General features: G+C 35.8%; 1 protein-coding gene across 15 annotated transcripts in view; it reads right to left on the reverse strand.

Moving 5' to 3' along the window:
• CCPG1 (cell cycle progression 1) overlaps positions 1-12,079 on the reverse strand; it is a 38,664-nt gene that overhangs the window by 13,711 nt on the left and 12,874 nt on the right. For 8 of the 15 annotated variants that reach the window (XM_044391018.3, XM_044391023.3, XM_048219440.2 and 5 more), the window contains 5 exons: positions 7,308-7,376; positions 5,010-5,130; positions 3,342-3,418; positions 2,320-2,521; positions 244-339 (listed from right to left, as the gene is read on the reverse strand). In XM_044391018.3, the coding sequence (XP_044246953.2) occupies positions 244-339; positions 2,320-2,521; positions 3,342-3,418; positions 5,010-5,130; positions 7,308-7,367 (556 nt within the window). In that variant the 5' untranslated portion in view covers positions 7,368-7,376. The remainder of the gene's footprint in view (positions 1-243; positions 340-2,319; positions 2,522-3,341; positions 3,419-5,009; positions 5,131-7,307; positions 7,377-12,079) is intronic. The other 7 variants (XM_048219452.2, XM_026518526.4, XM_048219450.2 and 4 more) reach the window with 1 other exon arrangement.

Below are 12,079 nucleotides of genomic sequence, written 5' to 3' on the forward strand. Positions count from 1 at the left end.
TACATCCGATAGCTCAAATATTTTGATTTTTAAATTTCTTTCAAAGCTTAATTTGGCCCATAGTCCAAGACACAGGCAATGCAAAGGCATGCAAGAAGCTTAGCCAGCTTTATTACAAGATCAATTTGAACACCTGTTTAGAGTATCACAGATGACAACAGTTATCTTTAAGCACTAAGTAAATCGTAAATGTGACTAGGCACACTCAGCTCTAGAAAAGCTGATCAGATTTAGTCACACCACCTTGGAAAGCGAGTTGGCTAGGAACATGGTGTTTCAGCTGATCATCCCATCCCCTTATGCACTCAGGAATCTTCCACAGCTTCTCCCACCACCTTTCTTTTGTGAATAAACAGGAAAAAAAGATGTATAAAGCTTTATCATAAAGACTAAAAAGGAAAAAGAGAATTGAAAATACTTATTTAATTATCACCCAACATTGTCATTTATGCTCCATCAAAACTGAACAATCATGCCTTTAAAAATATATATATATATAAGCAATACAAACTTTTCTACAACTACCAACTTTGCTTTCTTGGGGGAGAGTCCAGTGGGGGCACTGGGTAGTATTCTTAAATGAACAGAAAGTACACTGCCACGAGAATCTAATTGAGAAGAAAAAACTTGAAATCCTACAGAGATGGAGAAGAAGGGAAAGGAAAAATCAAAATAACCAGGCAATGGGTAGTAGGGGATTAACAAACCAAAAAAACAGGAGATGAGGCTGTTGGCAATTGATTTATATATAGTATTTTCAACATAATCCAAAGTGTCATTTCTTAAAATTATTTTATATAACACTTTCTTTACTGAAATAATTCATTCCTTCAGGAGAGATAGCAATGGATAAAAATACTCCTAGTAAAAATATTTCTCTCAGCTGAAACTATAAAATTTCCAAGGAGTCCAAGTTCAGAAAGGAGATAAAAACCAGAATAATGTCCTTTGAAGTGCCCAAGTTCCTGAAAAAATTAAGTGTGTACGATCAAGTTCTTAAATGTCTGCTTGGACCCTTCTGCAATACTCTTGCTTCAGTGTGACTACTTTTTCTGGCCCATGAATATTCTCAAATTAAACTAGCATCTATAGTCTTCCAAGAAAATAAAGAAAAGAAGGAAAAAAAGAAGACTTGAATACACACAAATCCTGGATTTAAACAAATAAAATAAAATTTGATGAACAAAAAAAGTTTCTGAAGTCAATTCATTTGTCTTTGTACACCATTCTGGCAAAGGCTGGCCACTAAGAATGCCAGATGAGTATTCAAATATTTGAATAAAGTGTTTTTAAACTCTTGCTCATAGGCAAACTGATATACTAATTGAAAATAACTTGCCATTCAATGAGATAGCTAAAAATCTCTACTTGACATTTTATTAGCTTGAAATGGAATAACAGAAATTCCATTGTCTGATTCTGGCAAATGTGATTATTAAAGAATGGTAAACTCTAAGAAAATGACCTGAAATAAACACATCCTTATTTCTGCATCATATTAGGAAATTTTGGAATCACTAGCAGTGGTCCAACTTGTCTTTCTCTCAATTTATCCTTGAGTTACAAGTGTTGGTTAATAACTGTGAGTTAATTATAGCTTTGTTTCTTTTATTTCCCAGTAACTTTGTGTCTAAATATTTATGTCCACCTTGAAAGATATTATATACATCCCTCAAGCTGAGCCAAAAAAATATAGAAAGGCATTAACTCAGGAACTCACATTTTAACCTCCAAATCATTGTCTGAACAGTAGGCATTAAGTGCATTAATAATATGACTTAAAATAGGCACCCGTTCTTACCTCAATCTAAAAGGAAAGATACAAAGGTCAGGGGCTTGGGGATGCTGCTGCACTGCCAGCTCTGTGAACTCTAGTTAGAACGGAAGTGGCACTCGATAAATGTTTGTTAAATGGTTAATAACTGAAAGGATCTAACAGACTTCAATAAGAACCTTCTTTCACAATTTCTAGAATAGAAAATTTGTGCCACTGTAAGTAGAAATCATAACTTTCTCCTGTTTTTAGTTGTGATGGCTCAATCTTCCACCCCTAAATAACTAAAATATGTCAAACGCGTTTTGAAGTGTTTCAGGTAATAACAAATCTCCTTGAAGATAGGTTTTTTCATCTTTTACTTAATAAAAAATGGTATTTATTGTTACAGCAATTCGGCTCTGGACCTACAGTCTAAGAAAGCACTAGATAAAACAGGAGATTTTACAAAAAATCTCAACTACATTAAAAACTTGGCCATTATATAAAATGTGGTCATAGGAGACCTGAAGTCTCTATCAGTGTATTCTTTACATAGCTCTTACCAGTTTCTGGCTGACAGAAGGTATACTGGCTGCTGGAAGAAGAGCCCATGTTAAAGTCTTCCGGACTGTGTGCTTCTTCAACAATCAGAGCTTCTGGATTTCCAATTTCTTCTAACTTAGGTGGCTCAAGGGTAACAATATCAGAATCATCACTGACAGTTCCAAAATAGACATTGTCTTCAGATGACTTTTCTTCTTCTCTCTGAGGAATAATTTTAAAGACAGTAAGTTTAACAATTAGAGCCTGATATTTTCTATGAAGCTCAAAGTATACAACAGTACTTACGGTAATTTGGGCTGAAACTAAAAGACAGGAGTCCCGCCCAAAAGACAAAGATTACAATAGCAGGCTCATCTTTTACTTCGACACCACCATCAAACCCCTTGGCGATTCTAAGAATTAGATCAAACTGCTGCCTAATCATTGTTGCCAAGCTGACAAGCCCACCTTTAAAACCAAGGACAACAGAAAAGAGAGGATTCATTTCTCACTAATTACATGGGTTTATTGGAGCATAACTCTAGTCAGGAAGCCCATAAGATTGATTACAAATTTCCCTGGTTATATGTGTAATAAACTTCAATAGCTACACCATGTAAAAATCATTTAATCTAGTTTTATCCAGAAGTCAAATAAAACATCAAAAAACAAGATTTAGTTTGTTCTCAAATTTAAAAATGAATCTTCCTTTTTAGATAAACCCTAATAACTTAATGTCTCGATATAATTCAAGAATGCAAACTATTTCCAAAAAAAATTTTATTAGAGGGTAAATGAATAGAAATTACTTTTGTAATTACTTTGATAAATTAGAAGACATCTCACTTAAGAGTTTATAAGACAGAAACTAACTTTAATCATAAAAGTGACCAATCTGTGGAATCTCAAAATTTTTAATAAATACCGTTTATAATTCAAAGAGGAAAAGAATGCACAACTAGAAATGGAAACTTTAATTATTCTTCAGTATTCACTAAGGAATATTCTTATCATATATCCATAGAGTACAACACAAGTTTACCTCAAGTGCTGACTTCGTTTCCTCCAAAGCTGGATAAGCAGTTTCTCCCATTAACACTGTGCCATTCTGGCTACTCTCTGATATAAAGCAAAGATCAATTCAGTCAATTACACTTAATTGAGTTTTTGTACTCCACACACTATAATCTGAGTACATAAAATCTAGTCCTAATTTTCTAAAGTGGATTTAATTAAATGTCACATAACAATAACATTCTACCATTGCTAAAAAGATCTCTGTATTTCAAATAAAATTATTTGAAATTGTCAGAGGATAATCTAAGATACTGAATTCATTTAACATCTACTAAAAAAACAATATAAATCTCTAAGTAAACATAATCTCTACTTTACAATACCAAAGTACTAAATCCAGGGTGTCTGTAAAAGCCTTGTTAATACAGAAAACCAATTTTCAGACATCTGATGGTATATTTCCTGAACTCCTAAAAGCAGCATTATTCTAATGACTGTCAATGCCTGGTAACACAAGAATCAAAACTATAGCTTCAAATTATGAATTCTTTGCAATAAAAAGGACTATAAACAACAAGGATTCAAAAGGACACAGAAAAACAAGATAATGTCACTATAGCAGATATATTTTATCAGAAACTCCTCAAAGAAAAAAATGTATTAAAAAAACTAGAGCTCATAAAATTACATTTTTAATGAAAGGCTATAAAATTAACTGAAGTTAAAAATATTAAAACAATATGATAAACACATAAATATTATACATAGCAAAGAACACATAGCAAATGTTAACAGCAGTTATCGCCAGGTAAAAAGAATAAAAGGTGACTTAAAATTTTTTTTGCTCATTGTTTTTTTCTGTCATGAATATGTATCTCATATAATTTAGCCCCTCCAAAAAAAACAGGAGAAAAAAAAGAAAAACAACCCCATTTGTATGTGTTACAAAGCCCCTAACAGCGTATCAATCTGAAATTAAGACTCTTCAACAAAGGTGGACTTGGGTTCAAGGACTCCCAAGGAAGTCTGGAAGTACTTTCACATATGTGAGTATGTGCATTTCCTGGGAGAAACCATCCACACCTTTCAGATCTCAAGGAGATCTCTGACCTATCAAAGATGAGAATCACTTCAAAAGAGAGTAATCAATACACAGGCTGAAAACAAGATTAACAGGTATAATCTATCCTATTTCTAGCCATGACACACCACTTTATCGTCCTGAGGAAATGTTCTATTTACATTTTAATGCAGTTTTCTAAAAGGTTTAAGAAGTAATTGAAAAATCAAGAGTACAGCAGTTAAATGCCTTTTACCACCTCTAACCGAAAGTAATTTGACGGGTGATGATAACTAGAAAAGCTGAGTTTGGTAAATCCCTTACGATTAATTATTTTGTACATCACTAGCCTTAATCAAGATTAGTAATATTTAGTTAGTGGTTACACTTGTAGTATGAAGGAGTTACATGGAGGCCCAAATATATGCTACAGCTGCAAATAAGCAAGCCCCTGGGCAGGTTGGTACCACGACCTAACCCACACTAAGATTCCAGTCATTCAGTGACACCATCATGTAGATTAGCTAGAAAGGCTGCCCAGCTAGAAAAAAGGCAAGATTCACACTGTCATTCACACATGCTATTATTTAAAAAAAAAAAAAAAAAAAAATCAGACTTGTTTTAATATCTTACCTCCCTGCTCTGACTGCAATACTTGTAGCTCCTCTTGCTCCAAAGATGTACATTCTGGAGCGAGCTCACAGCCGTCACTGGCTGTGCCATGTTCAGAATTCACCATCTCTATATCAGACCCCTATGGAAAAAGCGATCATCAATTGTATGTCTGTCAGCTGCTCGAAGCTGGATATGACTACATGTAGATAGATACTTCCACTGGTCAAAGTCTTAGATGCCGCCATACTCCGAAGGGAGCAGGATCTAGTCTGACTACGTTTTATTCGATTGAGTCCATGAAGGCCTATGGCAGTGAAATGGCAGAATGGAATCACAGGCTTAGATTCTAAGAGAAGTCAGCCAAAAGTCAAACACGCTACTCTATTTTATGAGCCTGAGCAATGCATTTGATCCCAGAGGATAAGTTTTTAAACTGAACTTATTTCTATTATTTTACTTCTACTCAACATTTATGAAGGTACAATGCAAGGTACTTTACTATGTGTTATGAGGTATACAAAATTCAAATCCGAAATTCAAATTTACAGCCTATTCAGAGAAATTTCCACATGTGAGTAACTATGACAATGTAGAAATTTCCACATGTGAATAACTATTTACTATGACAATGTAGAACCAAAAAAGCCTAAGGGCAAGGATTAAAATGAACCTATAAGATTAATGGAGCAAACTTTCCCTATAAAATTTTAGAGTATTCTTTATTCTTCCAAGGCTGTCCTTCCTACTTTGATGTCAGGCCATCTTCTGTGTAAGGAAACAGCGGATCTTACAGTTTTGCCTCCTTGTATTTTATTTAGCAAAATAAAGTTAGCCACTAAGCTCTTCCTGCTTGTCCCCATGCCCCTCACCCAATCTTTCATGTAGTTCACTGACCCATGAAATCAAAAGGTCTAAGTTCTCCTAATATACGTAAGTCAAAACAGCAAAAATTAAAAGAATTCATCAAAGGAGTAGGTTTTGAGTTGAATCCTAAAGAGAACTCTGAATGTTAAGACTCTGGGGTTGCCTAAAGTGGCAGGAAAATCAGAGAAACAGGCAAGGTTAGGGCTGAATTGGGGACTACAGGGGAAGCCAGTGCTGGCCTAAAACAGAATGGTGGCAATGAGAAAGGAAAAGACACTAGCAGTAGAACCTGAAAGCTAGACAGGGAGGGAAGAGGGATAAAAACACAAATATGATCTACTCTATGACACGATATCTCTAATACCAAATACCCTAATGACACACTTGGCTAAGTGCCAAAGAGGTTTATTGTCTTGCTTCACACTGCAGAATCACAAGTAAGACTCCCACAGCTTCCTTGCTCCTATACTGTTAATTATCCTTGAAGGAGAAGTTACCGCTATGGGAGTTGATCTACGCTTTGTAGAAAACAGGTTAAAAATAGAAAAATCACTTATTAAAGAAAAGAAAAAAGAAACCACCCCAATCTCAATTGGTCCAGCTGCTATTAAATTTTCAAATTTTATTGCAGAAAAAAAAAAAGTTGGTTAATGTTGATTTTAAGAAGACATGAGTAACCAACTGTCTAAATCTTATATTATCAAAGTAATTCTAAAAATTACCACTTAATCAAGGAAAATAAGTCAAGGCTTAAGAGATCCTAAAAACAAATAGGAAAACTATAGATAAATCCATTAAAACTTTAAATAGATATAGATGATTTTTAACTTATTGCTTCTATTCATCAGTATTTTTATGATTTTTCTACAATGAATATATATTACCAGTGTGGAAAATAAATTAATGCTTATTATATACCAGTCATGTAACATCATGCTTCTTTAATAAAACTCATTGTCTGAAAGTGTTCAAGCCATAATTCTTTTTCAACCAAGTTCTGTTAGTAATATAATGTAGCATAACATATCCAAAGTAGAATACATGTTCCCCCATGCTCCTTTCTGGTCTGTCTAAATGCAGGCTCTGATATTTTCTAGTTACATAATCTTGGGCAAATTACTTTAAGCTCTAGTTTTCTCAACTATGAAATGAGAATGAAAACAATCTATACCACAGAGGTTAAGATTCTATGAGAATGTAGATAAAAGTACAGGGCCTAAACAATAATCAACTCTCAGTGTCTCAAAGCTGAGAAAAGCAACAAACAATAATGCAGAAGACACTGGTTCATGAAGAGTTTTCAGCAGCGAAGTTTAATGTGGGTGGGAAAATGTCCAAGCTATAGACAATGGAACCTCAGGCTTCAATGCAGAAAAATAATGGCCTTCAAAAAACTCAGGTGATACACTGTAGTATTACAAACAGTCTTATAAAAAGTATTAAATAGCATACCTCATGATTGATGACAGTCCAACCACAAGATGAATCACTGTCACTGGAATTTTCAGACATTTTTCAGGTCTACAAATACAAAAACATATTGTCATGTGGGTATATTTTTAAAAATTCTATAGGAAGCACTATCTGTGCCCAAGTATGAAAAGTGGCTTACTGCCTGCCTTCCAGGTGAAACTGAGACAAGCCATCCATAGAGTTATCATACAGGACATATAACTGCACACCTGTATGAACAGACACAACCAAACTTTTAAGACATCCTCCTGAGCTAGAATAGTATAGTCATACCGTAGGAATAAAGAAGCTGAGTCTGAAAGAAAAGGTAGGATTTGGCCAAGCAGAACTAAAGGGAAAGGAGAAGCCAATTTGACCGTGTCGATAAATCAAGGGTTGAGAGACCAAATAGGGGAGTGGAAGAGCTCCCAGGCCAAGCAAAATGAAGTCTATTGTGTTGGCAACATGAAGCAACTGAGATTTTTCAAGCAGGGAAGAAATATGATCACAGTTTTTTATGAAAATAACGGTGTCAGCAATACTTCAGCTGAATTAAAATAGGGGGGAAAAGACCAGAAATGGTTAGAAATTTGTGGTCACTGACAATAACCTAGACTTAAGTCCTAAACCAACACATATACTGGTCACTCTACCTGGTTTGTTTTCCCCTTACTATCTGAAACTCCTATTTAAACTTCAAAACCAAGCTAATTAAATGATATCTTACTGGCTTTGTTCTATACATTTAAATCTTATAAATGTTTCTATTATTGTACATACACTGAGAACACATTAAATCCAACTTGATGGTTGGTGTTCTAACAGAAAGCTCTACTGCAGATAATGTAATATGGAACCAGTCTTCAAATAAGAACAGAGCAAAAAATATTGGTCTATATCTTTCATTAGTGATTCCTGAAAAACTAACATTTTAAAAGGAGAAGGTGCCGGGGCACCTGGGTGGCTCAGCTGGTTAAACATCAGACTCTTGATTTCGGCTTAGGTCATGATCTCAGCATCATGAGATCAAGCCCCACGTTGGATTCTCTCTCTCCCTCTCCTTCTGCCCCTACTCCCCCCTAAAAATAATAATAAAATGAGAAGGTGCTTGGTCATTAATGATATAACAATTAGCATATTTTCAAACAAATTATTCGAAAAATCTAAAATAAGATATAAAGATGACTGTATGACTTTTACTGTCATGCTAGAGTATTTTCTAGTAAGTTCACCTGAGGTCACTCAATTACTTGATTTCTTACTTACAACTGATTAGGGCCCAGGCAGTTTATAACTATAAATTTAAAGGTAAACTATTACGGTGCAATAAATGTTTTCTTTCCAGTAGAGAAGACTACCCGAAAGACTACAGTCTGCATACCCTAGAGGGTATTAACCAATTTTTATGCCTTAGTAATTTTATTTCAGCATTCCTTATTAAATTGACTAGATAACTCCCAATTCCTCATTGAGTCAGTTTTGATGAGTTTTAAAAATTTTTTTGATATGTTACTATTTGTACTTGAATTCTTTTATAAAAATTTGAAAATTATGGGTTAACATATGAGACTACACAAAGACTGAGCAGGAGGAAAGGAGAATGGTCAAAGAAGGCTTTATAAATGAGGTTGCAATGTTTAAGACATGCAAGAGAGCATTTTTTTTTACCTGAATTAGTTGCCAAAATTTTAAAATTAAGAGATAGCACAAAAAGTAAAGTTCTGTTTCCCCATTTAAAAAAAAAAAAAAAGACACTGGAAGGAGTCCCCAAAAGAACAGAAAAAACATTACAGAGCAAAAACAAAGGCAGAAAAAATTAAATATGAAAGTTCTAAGCAAAGCAATTAATCTAGCATGAGTGGAATATTAAAAGAAAATCAGGTATGAATCTTTAAAAGTGCATAAATTAAGATGCAATTAAAGAGCCTGGACCTGCGGGATACAAGCCATCAGCGCATTACTCCCTGGAGAAGATGAGCACCTACATTTAACCAGGACTGATGAGGGGGGAGGGGACAAAGGAAAACGGAAGGGGTGGAAAGATGTTAGAAGACATGAAAGGTTTTTTTTAAAGGACTGAATAAGAGGGAGAGAGTGTTGGTAGGATAACTCCCAGGTTTCTGGTTTAAGTGACTGGGTAGTCGGAAAAACCATTCTATACGGAACAAGAAGTAGGATAAAGTGGGCGCCTGGGTAGCGCAGTCGTTAAGCGTCTGCCTTTGGCTCAGGGCGTGATCCTGGCGTTCCGGGATCGAGTCCCACATCGGGCTCCTCAGCTGGGAGCCTGCTTCTTCCTCTCCCACTCCCCCTGCTTGTGTTCCCTCTCTTGCTGGCTGTCTCTCTCTGTCTAATAAATAAATAAATAAATCTTTAAAAAAAAAAAAAAAGAAGTAGGATAAAGAAAACTGGCTGAACCCTAAAAAGCATTCTTTCTTCACCATGTGAAAGATTCTAATCTCCTCTATAAGCTCACATTCTCACTGCTGCTCCATCTCACCACCGAGACGTACCAGCGCTTTATTTTGTTAATAACCTTCCAAAACTTGTGGGTTACCAAACCCAATCAGAGATATTTAATGTATATATCTCCTACCCTTCTCTTGATAATTTCCATTAAAAAGTTCTTTTAAACAGTTCCTAGCCATTTGTTTTCTAACAAAGTAATCTAATAGCTCAGGTGATGAAATTAACAAAGACAACATTTCAAAATAAAGGTATATAAATTGCTAAATTGGATCAACTTCACCATATCTGAGTTCTTTGAATCAAGGAGCCCACTTAAATCAGGCCCCAGTTTAATTCCTTGTTTACTCATCTTGAAGGAAGACAAGTTTGACATCTAGCCCAAATGAGAAAAATAATACCCGCCACGACACCAGAGAAACAGTTTGGATAAAATTCACGGTCCTACTAAAGAATCTTTTTAAGTCAGCAGTTCTCAAAAAGTTGGGTGCACTGCACTTAGAGCAAACTTTTTAAAAGTAAATTTCTGAGTTCCACCCTAGACACACTGACCCAAATCTGCCATTGTATCTGAACCTCCCCACTTGTCAGTGCTCTTCCTACGATGATAATTTTATATATTACTCCTTTAAAATGTTAAGATTTTCATACTGTCTTTTGGATAATGCCCAAAGGCACTGTATATCTAACGCTTCGTCTCTAGCATCTCATCTTCTCCCCTTCCATTCCCTCTCCCCTCATGATTTTGATTCCCCTAAAAGGCTTGGTTTTCTCTTAACTCTGGGGCTTTGCGGATATTCTGATCAGTTCCCTACCCCACTACCTCAACCCAAACCCCTGTGTCCATCCTTCCTATCTCAGCTAATGCATTACTTCTTTTGTGAACAATTCCCCGACCCCATCCCCAAAGACTAGTATTTTCCCTAATCTATTACTTGAAAGAGAATGCTGTTGTAATTGCTTATTTACCTGCCTATTATATATTCCCAACACACAGCACATTGCTGGATACATATTAGGCACTCAAAAAGAATAAAGGTGGGACGTCGGGTGGCTCAGTCAGTTAAGCATCTAACTTCGGCTCAGTTCGTGATCCCAGGGTCCTGGGATTCTCTCTCTGCATAGCCCCGTGCTTGTACGCACCCTCTCTCTTTCTCTCTGACAAATAAATAAATAAAACTCTTTAAAAAAGAAGAAGAAGAAAGGTAAACAGACTTCTGGATGATGATACAGTTAGTAGCACAAGTCTAAACTGTTTCTCGAGGAACTCAAAATTCTAGAGGAACCTCCCATTATTTTGACCAAAGGTAAATGCACAAACCCTTCCCATTTTTTTTTTTAAAGATTTTATTTATTTATTTGACAGAGATAGAGACAGCCAGAGAGAGAGGGAACACAAGCAGGGGGAGTGGGAGAGGAAGAAGCAGGCTCACAGCGGAGGAGCCTGATGTGGGGCTCGATCCCAGAACGCCGGGATCACGCCCTGAGCCGAAGGCAGACGCTTAACCGCTGTGCCACCCAGGCGCCCCGCAAACCCTTCCCATTTTAAGAGCTTTACTAGTAATGTAAAAATATGCAGAATTTATGGGAAGTTACAAAGGCATAAAAAATACAAAGTTATACAGCTGAGGCTACTTAAAGAAGATTATAAACTTGAAGCCCGTTTCCAGACTCAGGCTTCCTTTCATTCCCGAGTAGTTTCTTAAGCAGTCATATATATCCAATTGCTTAGGCTCTTGGGCATTCAAATACAACCTCTACAAAACTAAAATCACACCCTGCTGTTCCTCCTGTTTCTGGTATCTCAGAGAACAGCATTAGCCAAAAACAATCTGGACATAAGGAAAAGCCATGAAATACCAGATCAAAAATCCTAGATTTAGGATAACTAAAACTTCACCTTGACCTAAAAATCTAGTCAAGTCTAACAACTCCTTATCCATTCCTGCTTCCACTGCCTAACCCAACTTCATTTCCCACTGCAATTACAGTGACAGCTCCCTAATGGATCTCTACCTGCGATCAATTCCCTTTCCATCACTCCTTCATAAGTCTGCTCACACTCATAAATCTAATCTTTTAAACTACTGAATCACACTGCCTTCAAGACAAAATCCAACGTCCTAAGAGATTCCAGAATAGGAGACATTATTTAAATTGATTCTCACTTCGTAAGAAATCCTAAGGAACATATCTTCACAACATGTAAAATTTTATATGCAGAACTCTATGAAAGAGAATGACAATATGTATTACAAACATACAGTTTCAACATAGAATATAGCACATATTGGTGATGACAGGATATA

The sequence above is a fragment of the Ursus arctos genome, unplaced genomic scaffold (assembly GCF_023065955.2).
Source record: "Ursus arctos isolate Adak ecotype North America unplaced genomic scaffold, UrsArc2.0 scaffold_36, whole genome shotgun sequence".
NCBI lineage: Eukaryota > Metazoa > Chordata > Mammalia > Carnivora > Ursidae > Ursus > Ursus arctos.